This window comes from Pelophylax lessonae (genome assembly GCF_965119305.1).
Source record: "Pelophylax lessonae genome assembly, chromosome: 6".
NCBI classification, from domain to species: Eukaryota; Metazoa; Chordata; class Amphibia; order Anura; family Ranidae; genus Pelophylax; species Pelophylax lessonae.
Genome location: NC_138773.1, coordinates 52,884,961 through 52,912,472, shown reverse-complemented (window position 1 = coordinate 52,912,472; position 27,512 = coordinate 52,884,961). Strand labels below are relative to the sequence as shown.

At 45.8% G+C, this 27,512-nt stretch overlaps 1 protein-coding gene across 1 annotated transcript in view; it reads right to left on the bottom strand.

Annotated features, from left to right (window-relative positions):
- The window catches only part of ROGDI (rogdi atypical leucine zipper), an 82,214-nt gene that overhangs the window by 29,717 nt on the left and 24,985 nt on the right, over positions 1 to 27,512 (bottom strand). The window contains exon 2 of the mRNA XM_082261835.1: positions 3,204 to 3,275. Coding sequence (XP_082117961.1) covers positions 3,204 to 3,275 — 72 coding nt within the window. The remainder of the gene's footprint in view (positions 1 to 3,203; positions 3,276 to 27,512) is intronic.

Below are 27,512 nucleotides of genomic sequence, written 5' to 3'. Positions count from 1 at the left end.
TTTATCATTTTTTTTTTTTTTTTTTTTTACGTCACGGACTGACTCTGTCCATTCAGAAAAGGAAGGAGCTGGTAAATTACATATTTACCGGCCCTTCCTGGTTCTCTATTGCGACACATCCCCTGCAGCAGCCGGCAGGAGAGGGGAGGGGGCAGCACATTAGGGGGGGACCAAGGGAGCACACGGGCCCAGAGACAGCAGAACACAAGGGAACTGGATAGGAGGAGTGGCGGGGGCCGCATACAGAAGAACCAATCTCCTCCATTTTCCTCCTGCAGCTACAGGAGGAAAAAGGAGGACAGAGATTTCTCTACATGCTGCCCCCCCCCCCCTCCTATCCAGGTGTACAGGGGAGCCACACCGGTCCCCTGGAGCATGGGGCCCGGTTGCAATTGCAACCCCTGTAGATACGCCCCTGTAGAACCACATCTAGTCAACACACTAATACCACATAAATCAAAGGTCACGATTATAAACAGCTCAATGGTAAAGGGCAGAGTATATGGGGTCTGAAGGAGTCTCAGGTAACCGTCGTGGTGTCAGCTCTTAGCGGCCGTACAGCTCCCAGTTGATCTCTGGGCTTCTTATTTCCCCAAGTGGACCAAATGAGCTGAACAAGAATTATTATTAGGTCACCACATGAACTAAGGTTCCTACAGATGTCAGATGGCATGCATGATTCGCAGCTGGGATGGACCGGATCTGTAAGTTCTTTACTTGGAGCAATTCACTAGTGCAAGTATCTGCAATTCTTTAATGTGAGTGATGGTTTCAGTTTAACCTATGACAGTCTGTTGTGCATATAGATACATGCAATTACTGGTTGAATGAGGCAAATCCATGAAGTGTCAGGTACGGTAAGTAATCTTATCAAGTTCACACTGGCGATGTATGTAACCGTCAGTTCACGTTAATCTGACGCGTCGACGGGTATCGCTGTTCCCCACTGGGGATAGCTCATGGTTCCTGGATCAGCCGCAGAGGGACACCGGTACACAGGCCTTGCCACTCTCTGGAATGACGAGGAGGAGGAAGAAACCCCAAAAACCCCACCGTGAGACCCCCTGGAGAAGAGAAGCAAACCTGTCGATTCGGTCAACCAAAATGCCACCCATTAAGAACAGGTGGCTTGGAGTACTCCTGGACCTGGTTCAGGAAGACCTTGCTCACCTGAACTGGAAAAATCAGTAATGATAACCTTGATCTAGAAGAGCGTCAAGCCCCTAGGGAACTAAAGGAAGTGCCCAACTTGATCAAAAAAAAAAAAAAAAAAAGTGATAAGGTGGGCATTGTCCTATTAGCAGAATCGTATGAGAAATAAATAAAGAGGCATTGATCAACTAAATGATCGATCAGCATGAGAAAATAGAAACTAACCCCTTCCCAACTCTAGTGAAGGAACTAAACTATAAGCTTTCATTAGCTTCTGAGGCAAACCTTATCTCTAACAAAGAGCATGAATACCTAAGAGTGACAGAAGTCAATACACCCACTATCTATGTGATACCGAAGGTACACAAATCTCTGCGGCATCCCTCAGGCAGGCCAATTATGTCAGCAATACATGGCAAACTTGATCGTGTTGGAAAATACCTTGACACCCTTCTAAAGGAGATGGTTGTGAAGCTACCTTCCTACGTCCAAGATTCCAGAGATGTACTGGCTAGGATATTCTCGGTAAAAGGTTTCGGCAGATGCTATCCTGGTAGGGATTGACGTAGAGTCACTATAAACATTGATTGCCCACACCAAGGGCTTAGCAGCCACGGCACATTTTCTGGACTACAACTTCCCTTTCATGGGAGCACAGAATACGTTTTTCCTAGAGCTGTTGCAATTTGCCCTCTAGCAACTATTTCCAGTTTGCAGGGGCACGTTATAAACAGATATGTGGCACCTCTATGGGAGCCCCATGGGAACCTGCCTACGCGTGCCTCCACCTGGGTTGATGGTAGGAGGAGATAATCTACTGTTTCGAAATGTTCCTTGGCCATGCTCAGTTATGGCTAAGGTACATTGACGACGTGTTACTGCTATGGCAAGGGATTTGTCTCAAACAGAAATTGCATGTATCTATATGCACAACAAGACTGTCATAGGTTAAACTGAAACCATCACTCACATTCAACAGAATTGCAGATACTTGCACTAGTGAATTGCTCCAAGTATAGAACCTACAGATCCGGTCCACGCATTCCGAGCACGTCATCTGACATCTGTAGAAACCTTAGTTCATGTGGTGACCTACCATTTCTTGTTCAGCTCATTTTGTCCACTTGAAAGAAGAAGAAGCCAAGACATCCAGCTGTGATCTGTACGGCCGCTAAGCGCTGACACCATGACAGTTGCCTGGGACTCCTTCAGACCCCATATACTCTGCCCTTTACCATTCAGCGGTTATAATCATGACCTTTGATTTATGTGGTATTACAGTGTGTTGACCTAGATGTAGTTATAAATACCCCGGCATGTGTTTTATGTAGGATAACGTTGTCAGTCTTAACTATTGCCTAGCAAATGATGTATAATTTTCCGATTTAATAAAGTTTTTCAAAGGTGAGACCACTGGTTGCCCTATTCCCTTTTCACAATTTTGAACTACTTATAGGCTTTTCCTATGCATTTTCTCCTGCTGAGTGACTATTCTCCCCTGGGGGCCATGATCCCACTGACAAGGCCATTAAATAATTTTAAATAGGTGTTTTGACCTCCAATACTTTTTTGAAGGAGTATAAACTTTCCACCCACTCCCCACCCCATTGTGGGGCATTAAAGGTTTTAGAATTTACCAGGCCCTAGTCTCACTGATGCTGCTAACGTTATAGGCTTTTGTACCTTAAGGCAGAAGATGTTGCTGACATAAAATCAACTAAAGCGCTGGTAGGCAACCTCAGCTCTCCTGATGTGGGGAACCTATAAACCACATCATGCCCCCAAGAGCCATGCCTGCTGCTGTCAGTCTTGCAATGCCTCATGGGACTTGTAATTCCACAAAAGCTGGAATGCCAAGGTTGCCTTCCCCTAAACTAGACCAGACTCTTGATGCAATTACTCTAGTGCTGGTTATTAACGGAGATCCAAATTCTAATTGCAACAATGTCCCTATCCCCTCTTCACATCGACTAACAATAACCAAATCTAGGAGTACCACCAAATACACAGACTGCCATATCGTGTCACGTACTTGTCACTATATCACTCACCTTCAATATATCCTGCAACTGCTTCAGAACAGAGTGCACTTCTTCCTTCAGGAGCCATTTGAACTCTTCTTCCTGCAAAACAAATCAATCCATTAATAGCAACCTACACATGGATGGGTTCACACCATGCTGTTTCACGGCGGCTGCTGTACCTATTAAAAGAATTGCAGGGAAAAGGTCCCTGCACCTTTTCCCAAAAAAAATAAAATAATCGCTGCTGCAGAAGAACCGCATAGTGCCAATATCGTTTCCCAGTATGGAAAAACACTGCCGTTTCCAGTGCGTGGGGGGTACCATTAAGAATTGATGGCAGCCCCACCTGTCTACTGACAGCAATGCATTTTTCATTCGGGTGCAGGAAAGCATGCAGTCCCCCACCTGCATATATTGTGAACCTAGTATCTACATACAGTGCCTTGCAAGTATTCGGCCCCCTTGAACTTTGCGACCTTTTGCCACATTTCAGGCTTCAAACAAAGATATAAAACTGTAATATTTTGTGAAGAAACAACAAGTGGGACACAATCATGAAGTGGAACGAAATGCATTGGATATTTCAAACTTTAACAAATAAAAAACTGAAAAATTGGGTGTGCAAAATTATTCAGCCCCCTTAAGTTAATACTTTGTAGCGCCACCTTTTGCTGCGATTACAGCTGTAAGTCGCTTGGGGTATGTCTCTATCAGTTTTGCACATCGAGAGACTGACATTCTTGCCCATTCCTCCTTGCAAAACAGGTCGAGCTAAGAGAGGTTGGATGGAGAGCGTTTGTGAACAGCAGTTTTCAGTTCTTTCTACAGATTCTCAATTGGATTCAGGTCTGGACTTTGACTTGGCCATTCTAACACCTGGACATGTTTATTTGTGAACCATTCCATTGTAGATTTTGCTTCATGTTTTGGATCATTGTCTTGTTGGAAGACAAATCTCCGTCCCAGTCTCAGGTCTTTTGCAGACTCCATCAGGTTTTCTTCCAGAATGGTCCTGTATTTGGCTCCATCCATCTTCCCATCAATTTTAACCATCTTCCCTGTCCCTGCTGAAGAAAAGCAGGCCCAAACCATGATGCTGCCACCACCATGTTTGACAGTGGGGATGGTGTGTTCAGGGTGATGAGCTGTGTTGCTTTTACGCCAAACATAACGTTTTGCATTGTTGCCAAAAAGTTAGATTTTGGTTTCATCTGACCAGAGCACCTTCTTCCACATGTTTGGTGTGTCTCCCAGGTGGCTTGTGGCAAACTTTAAAGGACACTTTTTATGGATATCTTTAAGAAATGGCTTTCTTCTTGCCACTCTTCCATAAAGGCGAGATTTGTGCAGTATACGACTGATTGTTGTCCTATGGACAGAGTCTCCCACCTCAGCTGTAGATCTCTGCAGTTCATCCAGAGTGATCATGGGCCTCTTGGCTGCATCTCTGATCAGTCTTCTCCTTGTATGAGCTGAAAGTTTAGAGGGACGGCCAGGTCTTCATAGATTTGCAGTGGTCTGATACTCCTTCCATTTCAATATTATCGCTTGCACAGTGCTCCTTGGGATGTTTAAAGCTTGGGAAATCTTTTTGTATCCAAATCCGGCTTTAAACTTCTCCACTACAGTATCTCTGACCTGCCTGGTGTGTTCCTTGTTCTTCATGATTCTCTCTGCGCTTTAAACGGACCTCTGAGACTATCACAGTGCAGGTGCATTTATACGGAGACTTGATTACACACAGGTGGATTCCATTTATCATCATTAGTCATTTAGGTCAACATTGGATCATTCAGAGATCCTCACTGAACTTCTGGAGAGAGTTTGCTGCACTGAAAGGAAATGGGCTGAATAATTTTGCACGCCCAATTTTTCAGTTTTTTTATTTGTTAACACAAAGTTTGAAATATCCAATACATTTCGTTCCACTTCACGATTGTGTCCCACTTGTTGATTCTTCACAAAAAATGTGTTTTATATCTTTAGGTTTGAAGCCTGAAATGTGGCAAAAGGTCGCAAAGTTCAAGGGGCCGAATACTTTTGCAAGGCACTGTATATAAAAAATCAGAAATGTCATTACAGCTTAACCATCTTTAAAATATTATAGTTGCATTTCTCTTTTTCTTTAGGCAGGTTTATTTTCACCTGGTGATCCTGCCAGTAACATACTTCAGGTCTTCGGCCCCTTTCACACCAGTGGACCGATTGGGTACGTCAGTCAGTTTTTTTAGGTGGACACGGTCCGACCATCCATCGTTCTCTATAGGGCGGCGCATGTCAATGGACATATGTCCTCTGACACCCACTTGGCATCCGAACCAATAAAATCTGCTAAAAATTAGCTGTATGGCGATATGATAAATGGTTGTCAACATTTTTTACAAATAAATCTGTCAAAAGTGTGGCGTGCATTTGTATCGAGCCCCCGAGTCAATACTTTTTAGAACCATCTTTCGCTGCAATTACAACTTTAGGTCTTTTTGGGGAGGTCTCTACCAGCTTTGCACATCTAGAGAGTGACATTTTTGCCCATTCTTCTTTGAAAAATAGCTCAAACTCTGTCAGATTGGATGGAGAGCGTCTGAATAGCAATTTTTTAAATCTTGCCACAAATTCTCAATTGGATTTAGGTCTGTACTTTGACTGGGCCATTCTAACATATTAACATGCTTTGATCAAAATCATTTCATTGTAGCTCTGGCTGTATGTTTAGGGTCGTTCTGCTGGAAGGTGAACCTCCGCCCCAGTCTCAAGTCTTTTGCAGACTCTTAACAAGTTCTCTTCTAAGATTGCCCTGTATTTAGCCCATCCATCTTCCCATCTACTCTGACCAGCTTCCCTGTCCCTGCTGGAGAAAAGCATCAAAAGATGGTGTGTTCAGGGTGATGTGCGGCGTTCATTTCCACCACACATAGCATTTTGCCTTTAGGCCAAAAAGTTCAATTTGGTCTCATCTGACCAGAGCACCTTCTTCCACATGTTTGCTGTGTCCTCACATGGCTTCTCTTACTGCAAACGGGACTTCTTATGGCTTTCTTCTTGCCACTCTTCCATAAGGGCCGGATTTGTGGAGTGCACGACTAATAGTTGTCCTGTGGACAGATTCTCCCACCTGAGCTGTGGATCTCTGCAGCTCCTCCAGAGTTACCATGGGCCTCTTGGCTGCTTTTCTGATTAATGCTCTCCTTGTCCAGCCTGTCAGTTTAGGTGGATGGCCTTGTCTTGGTAGGTTTGCAGTTGTGCCATACTCTTTCCATTTTCAGATGATGGATTGAACAACGCTCTGTGAGATGTTCAAAGCTTGGGATATTTTTTTATACCCTACTCCATTTTAAACTTCTCCACAACTTTTTCCCTGACCTGTCTGGTGTGTTCCTTGGCTTTCATGATGCAATTTGTTCACTAAGGTTCTCTAACAAACCTCTGAGGGCTTCACAGAACAGCTGTATTTACACTGAGATTAAATTGCACACAGGTGGACTCTTTTTACCAATTAGATGACTTCTGAAGGCAATTGGTTCCACTAGATTTTAGTTAGGGATATCAGAGTAAACAGGGCTAAATACAAATGCACGCTACACTTAAGATATTTGTAAAAAAAAAAAAAAAAATTTAAAACCATCATTTTCCTTCCACTTCACAATTATGTGTCACTTTGTGTTGGTCTTTCACATAAAATCCCAATAAAATACATTTACGTTTTTGGTTGTAACGTTTTCAATTTCAAAAAGGGGTATAAATACATTTAAGGCACTGTGGTCAGTCTCGACTAAAATGCCATTTCAGTTTTATTCGTATTTTAGTCATATGAATTTTAGTCGAATAAATGGTGTTATTTTCGTTGACGTAAACACAGGTTTCTAATACACTAAGTAAACTGGTGATCAAAATAACAGAAGACGGTTATATCCCAAACTAGAATTTGCAGTTCAAACGAAAATCATAAGCATGTGCAACTTTAGCAGTCTGCTGTAACATCACAAGATAACTGGTTTGATGAGTGGCAACTTAATGGATGTGCTTCATGCCTCCTATGCTGAGATACAGCATTTAGCAGCTGTTCTGCTCATGATCTTCATTCAGCATGCCAGAATTACTTCTTGCCCAATGACTGAGCAACTGCCGAGGGGTGCACAGAGGATGGGAAAGTGCCCAAGTCTCAACTTAGCTGCTCAGTATCTCCAGATCAGAAGCAGGTTTGCAAGTGTTACACACCCCTTTACAAACCATATGTAGCCTTACATAGAAGGGATTTCCTGCTTTGCATTAAACGTAGCAAGCCTGAATGAGATGCATTTGCATTGCAACACTTTATGCAAATTAATGTGTATGAGCAGCAACCCTTGCAGCTCAATACACTAATCTCACACCGCACCTTCTACATCCCAGAGTTCCTCTTTAAAGCCAATATTACAGACAGTCATTATCTATTATTTTTAATACAGAGACATTTTTAGAAAGCTTGCAGTCCTGCAGAGCTGTTGAGCCACACAATATTTTGCCTGCAAACAGTGCATTCCAGTTACTGTCAGTTCTAGGCAGCCAGAGAGCAGAGCTGCACCCATAACATTTACTATTATTATCTTCCTTTGTTGTTAGTAAATGGAAGGAGAGGCCGCCCTATCCCAGAGGACAGAAGGAGGAGTACAGAGACATCAGAGGCAGCAAAGATGAACAGACAGCAAAGACAAATATGGCTACCACCTGGTCCTGCTCTACATATCACATGTAGTTCTGTATTAAAAGGATGAACGTCATTAAAAGTATTCTAATTTTGATAGCAGAGTGATTAATATTGGTAACATTGTTCAGTGCATGAATTACTTATGTCACACTATTTATATTTCCCCATATTTACAAGCTGGACCAAGCTGTTCAGCAAAGTGAGATCAAGGGGGGACCAAGGCCTGCCCCCCCCGCCCCCCAGAGAGCGAGGGGAAGGCCGAGGCCCGACCCCGAGAGCGAGGGGAGACCTAGGCCTGACCCCAAGGGCGAGGGGAGACCGAGGCCTGATCTTGTGCCACCTCCTACCATCACCTTGCACTCTGTTGGTTGTATAGCAAAACTTGGCAGTATTTTACTACATGTTTTTAAAATTAGATCTTTAGGCTCCATGTACACGGGACGCTGGAAATGGCCATTTAGGAGCAGTTGGGCCTTTTTTTCAGAAGCCCCTGAACCCATCTACATTTTATCTTATCTGTCCATGTACACCAGGTCGTTTACAGTCATTTGCAGGCAGTTGCATTCAGGGACTTTTTTTAGAACGCAATTATTTGCGTTCGAACGTGTGTTTCCCGGCGTTTTAAACGCACAAACGCGTCCGAACGCGATGACCCGCGTTTAGCATTCGCGTTTTTCGATTTTAAAGGGGAATAATTTTTTTGACCTCTAGGAACGGTTCTAAACGCAAACGCCCCTAAACGCGGGTACAAACGCGACTGAACGGATGTTTCAAACGTCCTAAAAATTCCAGCATTCAAAGGGACTTTTAACAACGTCCCGTGTACATGGAGCCTTAGATTTTAAATTGTGTATAATAAAAATCTTTACTTTTAAATATAGATTTTTTTTCTATATACCATTTCTCCTAGGCACATCAAATTCCCCCATATCCCCATATACATCTTCCCCAGTGGGAGATCCAGGGATACCTTTCTATGGTTACCGAGGCCTGTCCCCGAGAGCGAGGGGGGACCGGGGGCCTAGCCCCAAGAGCAAGGGGGGGACCAGGGGGGCCTAGCCCAGAGAGCGAGGGGGGACCAGGGGGGCCTAGCCCAGAGAGCAAGAGGCTTAAAATCAATCTCATTGAGAGTGACAGAGACCAATCAAGGGGGACAGGCTCAAAGTCTGTAAAGTCATCATGACTTAAGATTTCAGAAGGTTTACATACAGGTTTGTATAGGAGGTCCATGGGGTAGCCACATTGTTTTGCATTTGAATGCACCGCTTCCAGTAAAATATTGGAAATGTACATGGCCACCTCGACATGGTTCATAACGCTGTCTCGAATTACATCAAATTCCAACAATGCTCCTGGTAACCACAAATCAGATGATCTTTGTTTTTTTTCCTGGCAAAAAAAAAGTTAAAATTTAAAAAGCTCAAACTATAGTGATTTTGGCAGTAGCAACACACCATGAGGCTTCATGTGAAGTCGGACTTCTAAATGACAGGTGCACTTTAGAAAAAAAAAAAAACACACACACACACACACACACACAGTTTGTAGGATACAGTCTGCCAAGTGAAGGGAGATTATATATATATATATTAGTTTAGGAAAAATCATGGACTTTGTAGGCACCAGCGTACAACACTGTTTAAAAACCATACTTTTTTTTTTACAATGTTAAAACATTCACTACAATCAAAATCTTATAGTGAACTTGCTACCCATAATAAGTCGTTATCAACAAACGCCATAACAAGACCCTGTCCTAATCCAAAATGTATGCACCAATGGAGTATGGCTGCCAGTATCCAGACAGACTTGGTGTAGATTATTCACGTTCTACATGTTTCGCGCTGCTGCACTTCCTCAGGAGCTTGGACAAGGGTTCTTGGCAAACAAAAATATATAAGTATAAACAATATCCAAACATATCAACAGGGTCATCACTGGTTTCGGTCAGCATCGCTCTAGCCGGCACATGGGCCCCAGCACGCACAGGTACAGGAGTGGCAGCGTGTGGATTTGGGGACGCATGTAGGACAGAAGGAAACTTGTGAACGCCAAATTCACTTAGCCTTTAATCATATTTTTATTGAAAACTTAGCCGAACTTTACCTCCTTCAGCAAAACTGGTTTAATCATTGACCAAGAAAGCAGCTAGCTTTGGTATTGAAGCCTCAAATTAGAGCTTGCCTCATCTACTTTGGCAAACGTATCATCCTTTGGATCCGAAGGGGAGCTTCAGACACACACAAACACACACACACACACCAAAAATTAAAAAAAAAAAAAAAAAAAAAGTCAGCAGCTACAAATACTGCAGCTGCTGTCTTAATGAAAAGGACACTTATCTGTCCAGGGACCCAGTGCCGTTCTTGCCCAGGCTTCGAGTCCCTGGCGCCAGCATGTTTACTATGTTCACACTAGAGCAGCATGTTTTCAGAATTGCAAATATGTCAGGAGGGGGGGGGGGGGGGGAATCAGCTAAAAAAATGCAAGTAAAAAAAAAAAAAAAACGCTCAAAACGAGTTTTCAGGCATTCCCGTTTAAGTCCGTGGGAACAAAAACGCTCAGTTCTGCCAAAAAAAAAAAAAAAAAAAAAAGCTCATGTACTTTGAGTGACAGGCACCTTGCTACAAGCAACAGAACGCTCAGATGTGAACAGGGGCTATTGAAACGGATGGGTTTCTGCTTGTTGAGCTTCGAGCTACAAGCTACAAAATGCTCCAATTTGAACGGGGCCTAAAGCGAAGCAGACTAGCTCCTTGAAGCATCGCAGCCGGCTTCCCATTGCGCATGCTGCCCTTTGTGAATGGACCTGCAGCCCCCTGGGACCTGTGACACGTTCTAGAAGGCAGCGGGGAAAAGGGTGGGGGCTTTTTGGCAACTTATGCTTAGACGCCCCCCTATCCTAGAGTGGCGAGCCAGGCGAAAGTGGGAGAGGGTACCTGTCAAAACGAAGTACCTGCTCCCCCCAAACAATGGACTTCTTATACTTGGGTCCTTTTGGTCTGTGAAATAAACCATTTGAAGGGTTTTGTCATATCCGTTTGGCAAGTTAAACAGATTCAAATAGTTTCCTAATGGAAATCTCAGGAACCAAATACTTCCTGTGCTCTGCATGGAACTGACTTATCACTTAAACTGTTCCCAGCTTTTTCTGAGGATTTCAAAACTTCACCCCACTATGCTATGGAGAATAGGAGAGTTCTGTAGTTTTCTATGACAGGGTCACAAGTATGCAATATCTGCTGTGACATTATTGGTGTTAGGAGAAGGGGACAGGATATTAAACAAAAAAAAAAAAAAAAAAAAAAAAAAAAAAAAAATCGCACTGTACCATGTTGTACTGTCATTACTTCCGTTGCTGTGCATTGCAGCTTGATGGTAAACGCACAACAATATGCAGGTAGGTGGCTGCATCAGGATGAGGTACGCTTCCTCTGCTTTTCTTGTATAGTATTATGTGTTGGAAGTTTAGCATTTAGCAGCGTCAGGCCTGTGTGTCTACATTAGCTATGGATTAGGCCCATGTTTGCTTGGTGTTGATGCACACATATTATTGTGATTCTTTGCTCTGGTTCTTTCTAGACCACCATAGGAAAGTTGAAAAAAAAAATGCATTAGTTTAAAGCTCATAAAGCTCACCACTCAGACTGTTAAATATTGACAACCCCTCAGCCTGTGGACAGGCCGATAATCCCACCTCACGCCATTATTTGCTGTTAGGTTTCCAACGTCTGCTCAAGCTACTCTTTAACTCCTTAACCACTTAAGCCGCGGAGGATTTGGCTGCCCAAAGACCAGGCCCTATTTTGCGATTCGGCACTGCGTGATTTTAACGGACAATTGCGCGGCCGTGCGAAGCTGTACCCAAATGAAATTGGCGTCCTTTTTTCCCCCACAAACAGAGCTTTCTTTTGGTGGTATTTGATCACCTGTGCGATTTTTACTTTTTGCCCTACAAACAAAAAATAAAAGCGACAATTTTGAAAAATAACAATATTTACATTTTTTATATGATATTGCCAAAAAAAAAAAAAAAATGTAAAAATCAAAATTTAACATTTTGGCCAATTTGTTTTCTGCTACATATGTTTGGTAAAAGAAAAAAATAAAGCGTATTTTGATTGGTTTGCGCAAAAGTTATTGCGTTTACTAACTAAGGGAAAGATTTTTGTCATTTTTATTGTTTTTTTTTTTTTTTTATAACGAGTAACAGCGGGGATCTGCGATTTTTTTTTTTGCGGGACTGCAACATTGCGGCGGACACATATGACCCTTGACTGACATTGACACTTTTGGGGGTACCAGTGACATTACTACAGTAATCAGTGCTATTATACATATGCACTGTTCCTGTAAAAATTACACTGGCAGGGAAGGGGGTTAACTTTATTGGTGATGCAGGGGTTAAGTGTGTCCCTAGGGGCGTGCTTCTAACTGTAAAGGGGTGTGGCTAGTGATGCAACCACAGAGACATACAATCCTACATAGCAGGATCGTATAGTCTCTGCAGTTAGATCAGGGAGAATGATAGGTGGCTTTGTTTACATTAGCCGCCTGCCTTTCTCCCTCTGCACCGGGAGATCGCGAGTGACCGGCGGACATCGGGTCTGCCGGTCACACGCGTGGCCATGTTAGGGAATCAGGGGCGGGAGCGCGCGCGCCCCTATAGAGGCTCTCAGGCTAGCGACGTAGTACTACATCACTTTGCCTGTATGGAGCTGACTGCCGCAGTAAATATACTGTGGGCGGTTGGCAAGTGGTTAATGGCTCAGTCATTTGCACATGTTAAAAGAAAAAAGTATTCACAATAGTGATACCTCTAGCGCTTGCTGTTCCCTAATGGAAATAACGGAATTTTTGTAAAATCTTACCTGTAAAATTCCTTTCTCTGAGTCCTCCGACAGTCGCCGCCTCTTCATATTCGTCACATATGGGGTATTAGACTTTGCTCCGAAGGAGTAGCTAGGCAACAGAATATGTTAACAATAAAGCTTTAACATATCCCACCCTCAAGGGGTGGTCCCCTCAGTCAATACCCTCCTACTTCCTGCAACCATATCTCAGTTTTAGTGGAATAGCAGTAGAGTATACATTCAAACCCCAAAAGAGGGGCGGGGGCGGCGACTGTCGGAGGACTCAGAGAAAGGAATTTTACAGGTAAGATTTTACAAAAATTCCGTTTTCTCTTAAGTCCTCCGACAGTCGCCGCCTCTTCATATTCGTCACATATGGGGACGTCCCAAAGCAGTGCAAACATGAGGGGTGGGAAACGCATCCGCGCCGAAAGGCAACGCAGTCTCCACATCAAAGAAAGGAACCTTACCAAAGGAAGGAAACCAGCTGGGCAACAGCAAAAATAAGTGCTCAACAGGAGCAACAACCCAGGAAAAGACAAAAAAACCAGGGGATACAAAAAACTATCCCAACAGCCAGGAGTCCCCAACAAGGGAACAGCCGCACTAAGAACCTTGCGGCCAAAGGAAGCATCCGCCGATGCCTGAACATCTACTTTGTAGAATTTTGTGAAAGTGTGCACGGTCGACCAAGTCGCCGCCTTACACACCTGGGCTACAGAAGCCCCATGACGGCAGGCCCAAGACGTACTCAGAGATCTAGTAGAGTGCGCCTTCACAGGCACAGGGGGAACCTTCCCCGCAAGGCATAGGCCTGTTCAATGGTCTGCCTGATCCATTTGGCGATGGTAGAGGCCGAAGCCGCCATGCCCTTCCGAGGACCCTCTGGAAGAACAAACAAGGAGTCCGTCTTACGAAAAGATTTAAGGTAAACCCTTATCGCCCGAACAACATCCAGAGAGTGCAATCTCATCTCCTTTGGATGTGTAGGCTTTGTGCACAACGAAGGCAAAACAATATCCTCGTTAAGATGGAATTCCGAAACTCGTTTCGGCAGAAAAGAAGGATTAGGTCGCAAGACCACCTTATCCAAATGAACAACCAGGTACGGAGACTTGCAGGACAAAGCCGCCAGTTCCGACACTCTGCGAGCCGAAGTGATCGCCACCAAAAAGGCGACCTTTTTGGACAACATAGACAACGAGATCTCCCTGATCTGTTCAAAAGGAGCACGTTGTAACACAGATAGAACGAGATTCAAGTCCCAAGGGGGCAAAGGATCCCTCCTAGGAGGAACCAGATGCCGCACACCCTGAATAAAGGTGCCAACCAAGGAGTTAGAAGCCACGGGACGTTGAAACAGAACGGCCAGCGCAGACACCTGACCCTTTATCGTAGCCAGCGCCAAACGCTGATCGACACCCGTCTGAAGGAAAGACAGCACACGGGAAACCGAGTACGTGCGGGGTGAAAACCCCCTGGACTCACACCAGGCAAAATAGGCCTTCCAAGTACGGTAATAAACCTTCCCCGAGGAAGACTTCCTCGCGTTGATCAAAGTATGAACGACCTCTGGAGAGAGACCCTTCTCCTTCAGGACCTCGGTCTCAACAGCCAGGCCGTCAAAGCCAGCGACTGTAAAGCAGGATGGTAAATCGGTCCTTGAGACAGTAGATCGTCTCGAAGAGGCAGACGCCAAGGGGCGTCGACCGCCAGATTCACGAGGTCTGCGTACCAGGACCGGCGAGGCCAGTCCGGTGCCACAAGAATCACCGTGCTGCGTTCCGAGTGTAACCTGCGAAGGAACCTGGACAGCAACTGAATCGGTGGAAACGCGTACATCAGCCTGTACTGATGCCACGGGGCCACTAACGCGTCCGACGCGTCTGCCCGAGGGTCGCGCGTCCTTGCCACGAACCTCTTCACCTTGTAGTTGAGGCGAGACGCGAACAGGTCCACATCTGGAAGACCCCACTTCGCGCACAACATCTGGAAGACAGCCGGGTGGAGAGACCATTCCCCCTGATCCAGGGTCTGGCGACTCAGATAGTCCGCCTGCCAGTTCTCCACTCCCGGAATGTGAACCGCCGTTATCGCCGGGACATGAGTCTCGGCCCAAGACAGAATGTCGGCCACTTCGAGCCGCTCGGGCACTCCTGGTGCCCCCTTGGTGGTTGATGTAGGCCACCGCCGTGGCATTGTCCGTCTGCACCCGAACCGGGCAGCCCTGCAGCCGGTCCGTCCAGCGATGAAGACAGAGCCTTATCGCACGCAATTCCAGAATGTTGATCGGGAGGGAAGACTCCCCCCTCCGACCAGGTCCCCTGGGCGGACAGAACGCCCAGAACACCACCCCAGCCCGACAGGCTGGCATCCGTGGTGATTACCGTCCATGAGATCGGACGAAACGACTTGCCCCCGGACACCAACGGGGACTGGAGCCACCACAGAAGGTTTTCCCTGGTGCGATGACTCAACGAGATCTGAAGATCCAGAGATTGAGGTCGCCCGTCCCACCTGGACAGGATCTCCGCTTGGAGACCCCGCGTGTGAAACTGCGCGAAAGGAATCGCCTCGAAGGCCGAGACCATCAATCCCAGACATCTCATACACGTCCGCAGAGACGAGTGTGGAACGTCCATGAGGGACCTGACTCCCTCCTGAAGAGTCCTGAGTTTGTCTTCCGGCAGGAAGACCTTCGCCTGCACCGAGTCCAGTATCATTCCCAGATAGGGAAGACGAACCGACGGACTCAGTGTCGACTTTGGAACATTTATCGTCCAACCAAACTCCTGCAGAGTTTGCATTGTGACAGACAGGTCCTCCTCCAGACCCTGTCTGGTCGCAGACCGAACCAGAATGTCGTCCAGATACCCCAGGACAGAAATGCCCTGGGCCCTCAATAATGCCAGAACCGGTGCAAGCACCTTGGTGAAGACCCGCGGAGCCGAGGCGAGACCAAAGGGCAACGCCACGAACTGGTAGTGATCCTCCGCAATGGCAAATCGAAGGTATCTCTGATGACCCTCGAATATGGGGATGTGAAGGTACGCATCCTTCAAATCGATGGAGGCCATGAATTCCCCCGGAACCAGGGCAGCCACCACCGAGCGCAGGGATTCCATGCGGAACTTGCGAACCCGCACAGAGCGGTTCAGAGCCTTCAAGTCCAGAATCGGACGAACCTTGCCCTCCTTCCTGGGCACGGTGAACAGATTTGAATAAAACCCCCGAAATCTGTCCCGATGAGGCACCGGAACCACCACTCCCTGAGCCCTCAGGTCCCGCACCGCCAGGTGCAGATCCCGCAGGCGCTCTGGAGACAGTTGAAGATTTGAGGGAAAAAATCTGCTCTCCGGCCGAGAGAGAAACTCGATCTTGTAACCAGATCGAACGATTTCCAGAACCCATCTGTCCCGCACACGGGCCAACCAGGGCTGAAGAAAACCGAGCAAGCGTCCCCCCACCCCAAAACTGGGTGAGGGCGCCCCTTCAGGCCGAACTGTTATGGGCTGCAGGTCCGGATTGGCCGGACTTCTGTTTCCCAGACCAGGGCTTCTTCTGAGAGCCTTGGCCTTTGAACGGTTTGCCCTTGTAGTGCGGCCGAAAGGCACGAAAGGACCCCTGAGGGGGCCGAAAATTAGCATGCTTCTTCCCAGAAGCCCCCTTAGCCTTGGGGAAATGGGGCAAGAGAGTGCTCTTACCCCCGGTGATCCCCTTAATCAAAACATCCACGGACTCCCCAAAAAGGCGAGACCCATCATAAGGCAGATTGGCTAAGGTCTTACGTGAAGATTGGTCCACCGACCAACATTTCAACCAAACCAGGCGGCGAGACAACACCGCCACGCTGTGCACACGTGCAGCCAACGGAATCAGGTCCAGGTCCGCATCACACAGATACATGACACCCTGGTGGATCTGATCCACCATATCCAGGGTCGCCGCCGAGGCCGAATCGGCCACTAGGACGCGCCTAAGCATCTGCGTCCAACTTGCGATCGCCTGGGCCGCCATGAGAGAAGCAAACAGAGCCTTAAGCATAGAACCCGTAACAGAATAAGTATGACGGGCAAGAGACTCCAGTCTCCTATCCGTGGCATCACGGAAAACAGGGGAACCCTCTGCAGGAATCGCAGTGGCTTTGTTCAAAACCGCAATTGCATGATCCACTGGCGGAGGCACACACCACCGTTCATCAGTGGCAGGCGAGAAAGGATAACGCAGCTTGAATTTACTTGGTACCGCAAAAGGCTTGCGCAGATCGCGCCATTGATCCTTAACAGCGCGCTGAAAATCAGCATTGCAGGGAAAAACCTGCGGCGTCCTGCGTTTCCTCTGCGTCCCATAAGCCGCCAAGGCAGCGGGGGGACACACTTCGTCCTGCAAACGTAGCGTCTGCTTAATGGAAGCAATCAACTCATCCATGATTGCAAGCTCTTCAGGCGAGCCAGGGGGAGAATTATCAACCCCCTCAACTTCAGCCTCTACCTCAGACCCCACTAGATCAAGAGAGGAGCGGGACCCCGATAAGGAGGTCCCTGCCAGAACAGCCCCATCACCTTCACCCTCAGAATCAGAGGACAGAGCAACTCTGGGCCGTTTAGTAGATTGAGCAGCCACCAGCATTTGCACCTGGGCAGCAAGGCCAGCCACAATAGTGGCCAAATCCCCCCCTGGGGGGGAAACAGCGGTCCCCTGGCTTTCCACCAATACTGTAGGAAACTTGCCCTCCTGAGAATCCATTGCCCCTGTAATGCCAGACAACCAAGGGTTAACTGCCCCCTTTTAGCAAGCGCGGCAAGCGCAGCCCACCGCACCACACTCAGGCACAATGAGACCCCCACAGGGAATATACAAACTGAATACAGGCAATGGATAGCAAGAACAGAAGGATAAAACCTGAGGAGACCCCGCTGCTGCCTCGATCGGTGTTCCTGGAAAGAGGAAGTGATGCTGCCAGGGCGCTCTATGTAAGCCTATGGAGGCTACAAGAAAATGGCCGCCGTGCATGTAAACCATGCGGCCGGAGCGGGCGCCGGTAAAATGGCGTCGTTTGGCGCCGAAAACGCCGCTCCACAGTGCATAAAAACACACACATTACATCCCAATATAAGGATACATGTTAGATCGCCGCAGCGATCGCTGTATATGCCCAAACATGCCAAGAAAAAACATGCCCCACAGCACACAGCTTCTCACACTGCCCAGCCTGACACACACAGTGTCATACAGCTCCCCCCCCCCCCCTTGCAGCCCACAGCATGCAGCCGAGAGATAGGGAGACAAGCAGTGTGATTAAAGGCAGGTTACACAGTCCCAGACTGAGACCCCCCCAGACAGACAGGTCCCCACATAAATACACTTACCTCACATGGCGTGGGGAACCCGCACAGGCGAACAAGCCGCTGCACATGAGGCAGGGAGAGTCGCAATTCAAGACGCACACAATGGAGGTTAAGAAACCGCACAGCGTCCGGTGAGGTAGCCACCTCACCAATCATCCCTGCACCGAACAGGGATGGGTCGTTCACTGTGCCAGGAGCGTTACCTGGCTGAACGCTCGATGGCAGACTGGGAAGCCACTGACCCACGACCTGCGACCAGGGGGATCAGCCCGAGACCCAGTCCGCATGATCCTCTTCGTCCGAAGAACTAACTAATGCTGACAAAAATAACAGCTAAGTAAAGGTAGAGAGAAAACTCAAACAAAATATTAAAAAGAAGAAAGAGTCTGGGACAGAAAGTCCCAGCACAGAGAGAGCCAGCCACTCCTGACAAGCTAGACATTAAAACTGAGATATGGTTGCAGGAAGTAGGAGGGTATTGACTGAGGGGACCACCCCTTGAGGGTGGGATATGTTAAAGCTTTATTGTTAACATATTCTGTTGCCTAGCTACTCCTTCGGAGCAAAGTCTAATACCCCATATGTGACGAATATGAAGAGGCGGCGACTGTCGGAGGACGTAAGAGAAACATATATTTAATTAAGTGCTAAAAATTCATAGTGAAAAATTAAATACAAATATAATAATGGAAAAAGATCACTTCAAAATAATTGTCCATCCAGTGTGTAGTGATAATCAATCAACAATTAAATAAATCATTAAAAATTAAAATTAATAAAGTCCAAATCCAATATGTGTAACTAAAGTGCTGGTGCTTCTTCCTTAATAACTTGGTGCTTCCTTTCCCGTGAAAATAAATAAATTGCCCACTCACCAGATGCTGTGGGTCCTATATGTCTTATGACACTAGGACCAATCGTGCTTCAATAAGAAAATCCTTTCCAGGTTCGGATTCCCTCTCCCTGGATATGGACAGGCACTGCGGTTAATCTTCCACCATGGGATGAGTCTCCTCCAACCACGGGCCAATGAATGAGATGTAATCCCTGTAAATCACCTCCAATCACAAGCCGTGATGGGGGAATAAATGGATAGTGTGGTATTGTTTTTCCAAATTTTTATTACACACACTAAAATTAACCGCACACTCAACGGTATAAATCCATAAAAATCCAAAGGTGATTAAAAAACAGGTGTCTTACACTTCCACAGTTCCAATAAAATTGCAGCAAAGTGAGGAAAAAAAACCGTGCTCAATCCAAATAGTGACAACAAACAGGACAGGATCGTCATACATGTGTGCTTGGAGAGTGGAGAGCGGTAGTTGCGGTTTGCGTTCCACTCAAGCAACGTATGACGTCACGGCGTGCGTTCCACCTAACGCGTTTCGTCATTGGTTAGACGTCTTCAGGAGGTGGAGTCACACGTCTAACTCAGTTCTTATATGCCGGAGCTGCCGCTCTGCACTCCGCCCATAGATTTTTTGTCGGAAACCAATCTCTATACAGTTTTATGGCATCTTAAAAACTTTATAATTTATATACTGTATAAAAATTAATTAAAAACTATTTTATTATTAAAAATGAATATTTTTACTACTATAATATGTGGATATATTTAGAACATTATTTTGTATTAAATATGTAAAATTCGTGAGTATAGAAACAATAATATTAAATTAAAAAATTATACTGTATTTAAAATTTAAAATATTTATTTAAAATTTTCAAAGTTAAGCGGAATAATTAATATTAATATAATTTATGGATTTGATATAAAACAGTTAATATCCATGTCGATGTTCATACCCTTTATCAAATCCATAAATTATATTAATATTAATTATTCCGCTTAACTTTGAAAATTTTAAAAAATATTTTTAAATAAATATTTTAAAATTTTAAATACAGTATAATATTTTTTTAATTTAATATTATTGTTTCTATACTCACGAATTTTAGATATTTAATACAAAATAATAATGTTCTAAATATATCCACATATTATAGTAGTAAAAATATAACATTTTTAATAAAATAGTTTTTAATTAAATTAATTTTTATACAGTATATAAATTATAAAGTTTTTAAGATGCCATAAAAAACTGTATAGAGATTGGTTAAAAACTTAATTCATAACTATTTTAGAAAATTCTATTTAATAAAAGTTATTGAGAAGTAATAAACTGTTTATATATTGTCAATAAAAATAGCATACACACGGTATGAAAGCCAAGCATTATTGATCTAGGGAAGAATGTTTGCTGTTTTTTAAGAAACACATTTTTAGGTAGCACAAACATATTTGTTATGTCGTATATTTGTTATGGTTTGTATAGCACAATGATATTGCGGGGACATGGAGTCACTTCCTGTTTCCGACAAAAAATCTATGGGCGGAGATGGGCGGAGTGTAGAGCGGCAGCTCCGGCATATAAGAACTGAGTTAGACGTGTGACTCCACCTCTGAAGACGTCTAACCAATGACGAAACGCGTTAGCGAACGCACGCCGTGACGTCATACGTTGCTTGAGTGGAACGCAAACTGGAACTACCGCTCTCCACTCTCCAAGCACACATGTATGACGATCCTGTCCTGTTTGTTTGCCACTATTTGGATTGAGCACGTTTTTTTTTCCCTCACTTTGCTGCAATTTTATTGGAACTGTGGAAGTGTAAGACACCTGTTTTTTAATCACCTTTGGATTTTTATGGATTTATACCGTTGAGTGTGCGGTTAATTTTAGTGTGTGTAATAAAAATTTGGAAAAACAATACCACACTATCCATTTATTCCCCCATCACGGCTTGTGATTGGAGGTGATTTACAGGGATTACATCTCATTCATTGGCCCGTGGTTGGAGGAGACTCATCCCATGGTGGAAGATTAACCGCAATGCCTGTCCATATCCAGGGAGAGGGAATCCGAACCTGGAAAGGATTTTCTTATTGAAGCACGATTGGTCCTAGTGTCATAAGACATATAGGACCCACAGCATCTGGTGAGTGGGCAATTTATTTATTTTCACGGGAAAGGAAGCACCAAGTTATTAAGGAAGAAGCACCAGCACTTTAGTCACATATATTGGATTTGGACTTTATTAATTTTAATTTTTAATGATTTATTTAATTGTTGATTGATTATCACTACACACTGGATGGACAATTATTTTGAAGTGATCTATTTCCATTATTATATTTGTATTATTTAATTTTTCACTATGAATTTTTAGCACTTATTTAAATATATGTATTTCCATTAGGGAACAGCAAGCGCTAGAGGCATCACTATTGTGAATACTTTTTTCTTTCAATTTTGCACCCGCACTTTACTAGCAGCTGCATTTAATTTATTATCACGTAATTTATTTATTTATATAAATCTAAACCAGGTTATAGATACCACCTCTCTGGCGCGCTAATATACACAGTATATTTTTTACCATTTGCACATGTTGCAATGACAACGGTGCCTCTGAAAAGCAATCCATGGTCAGATCACATTTGCAGCCATTTGTGAGAGGGAGAGAGGAGGCCGTATTTTGCCTCCTCACTGCCTGTTTAAACCCTGTAAATGCCGCATCACGAGGCTGCAGGGTGGGCGCCATTCACTTGTATGGGTTGTGTAAGTCAGGCGCCGCAGCACATGTACACCATTGTCCATTACCTTTGCAGACTAAGAGGGAGAAGTAAAAACATGGCTCAGCTGCATTTTTACTGCTCTAGAAAGAGACCTTGTCAGCAACTAAAAATACCAAGTTATACACATACTAATATATATCAATTACACACACACTGTACATATGGTACAATCCACCTGGACAAACTACACTGTTGAAAAGAGGTGTATAGTTTTGCTAACATGTGCCAAAGTTGCAAAACTGGTTCCAGGCATTCTGATTTTGTTGGACCCTTGTCAAAGCTAAATTAAACCTAGGGAAAAAAAAAAAAAAGGTAAAAAATATAGGAAGACGTTAACAGGTAGTACGTTTTTTTTTTTTAACAACAGAAGAAGAGAACCCGTTGGTGTCTCCCATCATAATCCCCTCTCCCTGTGTCAGCATTTAGGTACAGTTCAATGTACATTTACAGCATTGCTTTGTGCCACGATAATGGGATTCCCATGCGCAGGAGTGACATCACTGACACCGGCCAGCTGAGGGTTCGGAGCCCAGAAGACTGGGAGAAGATGGGAGCACCCGTGTCTGATGGGAGTGCTGACAGGGCAGCACTGGAGGGGATCGCTTGCCAGGTCTACCATACGATGTGCCTATACATTGTGCATGCTAGTACATTATGGCTCACTGCTCCTGAAGGCCCATGAAAAATAAAAAATTGAGGTTTAATTCCAAATTTCAAGTAGGCCAGAGACACTTGGGAGAGAAGAGATGTTAAAGTATGACTAAAGAAGTAAAAAAAAAAAAACATATTTCATTTTTGTTCTTCATTGATGGACACAGCTCCTGATCTTCACTGCCATTGGGTTATACTGCCCCAAACAGGAGTAAGACACTAGGCAGAAAAAGGAATCTGGCTACTCCTATGGGCAGTCCCAGGGAGTATACTCCCTCTCTCTGCTATAGTTGCTCAGTTTTTTTCTGCCTAGTCAGGAGCAAGGACCTAGATCATTGCTGGGATCTCTGGTCCTGGCAATTTTTTCTTTTTGGATATAAATTTGTCTCCTGGTTTTTTCCAGTGAGTTCTATAATCAACTGCCGGACTGGGCGACAGGCTGGATAATCTAGAATCCAGTGGCACCCCCCCCCCTCCCCGTCTGGCCAGCGCGCTCGCAGACCTAAGCTCCGTGCTAGGTCGGCCATGACATAGTACCACCGGATGGGGGCTGGCCTGCGAGTAAATGCCTCACGAGGTCGCATATGACCGGGTCTCAACCCGAGTCAAAGTGTTCCTCCTGGCCGCCAGCCCCCCATTTCGATGGGGAGGAGGTTCTGTCTGAAGCAGTGCCTGCCTGGTTCCTGGTATGGTGAGTAGCTGTCCCCCCTCTCCCCCTGGAGGGTTTTGGGGTGGACCTGGGACCTTCCTTGGGACGGTCGGACCACAGGGTTACCCCTCCTTCCTGTTAGGCATTCCCCTTAATCTGTCCCCCATTCTGCCCCCTCTCTGAGGCTGCGGGGCCCTCTGGGTCCAAGCCATCCAGCGATAAACTGATGGTGGTCCTGGAGTCCTTTGTTTCCCGGGTGGAGGTGGCTTTTGGGCGACGGGCTAGCAAAAAGCGCCCCCCGCCTTCCCCTGTCTCATCAAGTTTTTTTTTTTACATATCCTACTGCATGCAATGCAGTAGGATATAAAAAATAAATAAAGAAAATAAAAACACCCTTCTGCCTTTACAACCACTTTAAAAAACAAACATTCTAGGATCGGGGCTAGCAAGCTGTCAAATTTACCTACACAGCGTTGTGTGTATGGTTGGGCAGGAGTACACTGTTGGAGGGGGAACATAGGATTCTATGGGGGACTTTATGTAAAGATTAGATGACACAGTTTTGGTGGTGGGGGTACAGGACACTATGGGGGTGAGTGGTGATGTGAAGGGGTAGAGGACACAGAATTAGGAGGTACAGGACACTACTGTAGGGGGCAGAGGGCACTACTGGGGGGAGGGGTGATGTGAAGGGGGCAGAGGACACAGCATTGGCGGGGGTACAGGACACTACTGTGGGGGCAGAGAACACTGCGTTGGGAGGGGCAGATGTGAGGGAGGCAGAGAACACTACAGTGGGTGGGAGGGGGGCCGGGGGACCAAAAAAAAAAAAAACAACACACACACCACACAACTTTGTGCCCCCCCCCCCCCCCGATTTTGGATAGAGTAAAGGAGTGGCATAACAGCGGTCTGTTTTTTTGCCATCTGTGAAGGGAGTTTTACCTTCACTTCCTACCCCATGGCCAAAACAGGAAGTGAGGGAATCCCTACAAATTAGGGGAATCCCTTTGAACTAGTATCCCTATTGGAAAATTCCCCCTTTACTTTTCTGGGGTGGTTCTCCTGAACGGGGGCACAGACGGCAATAAAAACTGAGCGGTGTTCTAATCCCTCTCTAACCAAAAAATAAAAACAAAAAAAGGAGTTTTGCCTTTAGTTGTACTCCAAGTTGCAAACAGGTTACTGGAATAGATCCGTAGAAACTACGGTGGTAAACTTGGTTCGCGGAACTGTAGTTTGCGGTTACCGCTCCTTCTGGAGGATGAGCATCAGCCTCCTAGGAACAAAAAATGAAGAGCCGATGGGCAAACGTCAAACTCACCAGAGACAATTGTTCTGCATTCATCTCTATGGCTTAGCTACAGAATCGCTAGTGCCTCGTTTCCACTAAGCGGAACGGTTCGGGTCGGTACAGTTTGGAATGGTTAGAATGGTCCGGTCTATTCAGGTGAGTGTTTCCACTGCAAGTCGGGCCACCAGGGACCATGCGGGGTTTACACCAAATGAGGTGTTGAGTTTGCTGTTTCATTTGACGTGAGCATTGAAGTTTTCCTGTCCACCAATCAGTGGAATCTATCGTGTGACGCCAGTAGCTCCGCCCTAACCGTACCATTTCCTATGGCCCTACATCTGAAGCAGGACCAGGAATGGTGCGGTTTGGTTCGGTTGTATGGGCCACTTTCATAATGGAAACACTCAAATTAGCGTACCGAACCGATCCGCTCAGTGGAAACGAGGCATAAGAGCAATTTGAAGCAGCAAACACTAATGTAACGATGGGGCACAAGTTTGACCTGTAGCTGTGATAAATCACTTCTTAGCAACACAGGTTGCAGGAAAGAAAAAACTTGCTTGAATCCCTCCTGCCGGGCTATTTTATTCTGACAGCGGGAGGTTTCACAGAATGATCACTGCCAGCGGCTATAGCAGTCTATGGCCGGATTTCCAGACCGCTATCTGCTAGAAATTGTATATCCCAAAAGGTTTCCTGTCTGTGAACTCTGTCCCGATGGACTATGTCCTCCTTCAAGCCTCCAGTCATTATCTTCCGAGAGATAATAAAATTTTGTAGTAACCATAAATTCCTTTTCTAGGAGTCCATTGAAGGACACAGGAAGCAATACATGTTTAAAGGGCTAGCAAACAGTTTATAAGAAAGCTTCCAATTTCTGAGAAAAAAAAAAAAATTGTTGAAAAGCAGGTGCACAGGGAGTCTTTGTGGCCCTTTAACGACCCTGGTGGGAGGCAACAAGCTGATCTTCTAGTTTTAGAGTGACGCACACAGCAAAAAGTGCGATCTACTTTATTAAAGCGTAGTTCCCATCCAAATGTGGAAGCTCCACTTACCTGTCTCCTCCCCCCCCCCAATGGTCCCCGTTCCCACTTCCGTCAGACCTCGCCAAGAAGTTTGTCCCCCCTCCTCCTTCCCTGCCGCCGGGCCATTCAGAAAGTGCAGCACGCATGCACAGTAGGCAATCGGCTGAGAAGCCGCAAGGTTTCACTGCTGCTTTCCCAAAACAGGCTATGGTGGCGGCAGCACCCGAGAGCCGATGGAAACATCTGCTGGAGTGCCGACATCGCTGGATTCCAGGACAGGCAAGTGTCCTAATACTAAAAGTCAGGTAGCTACAGTAGGTGTAGCTGCTGACTTTTAATTTTTCTATGGGGGAGGGGCCAGAGCACCACTATAGGGAGTAATAGCAGGAGCACCGCTTTATGGAGTGAGTAAAAGCAGTAGGGTGCGACTCTTCAGAGGTAAACAGTCAAGGACTGGAGCGACCCAGAATCAGACAGACAGTCTCTGGAGCCAATGGCTTGCTTCACACTGCGGCTCTGTGGGCCAGGCCTGCCTGTGTTTCATGCAGGAAAATGGTCCCTGCACCATTTTAAAACTGCGGCGGCGCGGTGTTTTTAGATGCTCGAGTGTTCCATTAAAGAGGAGCTCCAGTGCCCCAGTGCTCGGAACGGAAGTGGGAGCAGGTACCTAATCCCCCCCCCCCCCAAAAGTGGCAATTGTGCAAGAGGAGTGGGGGACAAGTCCCTAAAGTGGAACTTCCCCTTTTGGGAGGAGTTCCGCTTTAGAGTGAATGGCAGCCCCACCCGTTTTGGCTGCGGGTGACGGAATGGGTGCGATTCCTGCAACTGCAACCACCCACAATAGTGTGGACCAGGACTAAGGCTGTGAGCAAATGTGATACAAAATCAGCAGGAGAAGGAGCGGGAGCACACTTGTGGCTTCTGTGACCAAAGTCAGAAAATAACTGAGTCAAAGTCTTGTATGACCATGTTAAAAACCTCGACCAATAGAGGAGAGGATCCAGCCACAACCAACTGAGCCAAGGAGGATTCCGAAAATGGAATTAACTCTAAAATCAGGGGGTAACATGAACCCAGGTTATAGATGCCAACAACGCCAGTAGGCACACTTCAAGGAGCCCCAAGTCCATTAGTGGAATGTAATCTGGGGGCACCCAGTATAGCGGAGACACAGTATAGCAGAGCAAACTTCTGCAGGACGCCCCCCCCATGTATAGAATCGGACATATTGCAACCACATGCCAACACATAGGCTCACGGAAAGGGGCAAGGCCTCATGAAACCCAGAGAGCTGGTCGCAGGTGAGGGTCAAATGGCCAGAGGTGAGATGTAGGTGGGCAACAGGAACGATCAAAGATTGAAGTTCCATGTGGCTCTTCAGCTGCAAAGGTTTCCTCAAGGCTGTATGGTGGGACGAAAAGTGCGGAGTGTCCAAAACTCTACCAAGCAGATGACATCAGCCCACAGTCCAACAGTATTAACCCCTTACATAGCATAAAATCTACAAATGGGGCCCAGTGACCTAAATTGAGGAAGCTCCACATCCTCAGCCCAACCCACCTATATACTAAGCAAATTTTCAAAGGCAGGGAAAGTGTTGAGGCAATGGCAATTTTTTTTGGAGCAGGAAAGCGCTCTGAAGCCAACTTTTACCAGAACGGAGTCTCGAAAGTGCCCAATGCAGAGACCAGTGCCCAAAGCTCGCTTGCAGGCTATTCCCATAACATCAAGCCCAATTGGATATGGATGTGATATTCCAAAATCCAAACTGAGGACGACCACACCAGAAAACTGCAACAAAGATGAAGCTCCAGCAGTGATGTAGAGAAGAGCTTGGACTAAAGGAACAAAAAAAAAATGTAAGCCTTGTGGGCAGGGTGAAACGCATCACAGATATATGGCTTCGGAGAAGACAGGCTGAAGCCACTTTTCATCCATCTATGCATTTGGCACATGTCTTCGGTGTGGGGCTTCCTCATTCTCTTCTACCACGAAGAAGGAAAAAACAGCACTACACTGGACAGACCTACAGTTTACTTGGCAGCATCCACTCCTCCGGTTATTGGAGGTACAGTATAATCTGAATGTCCCTCCACGGTCAAAAAATGAAAAGGATTTTGTTGTTCTCCAATCATTGGCAGCATGACTCTGATTAGGGGATTGCTAATTGATTCCTTGGTGCTCATGAT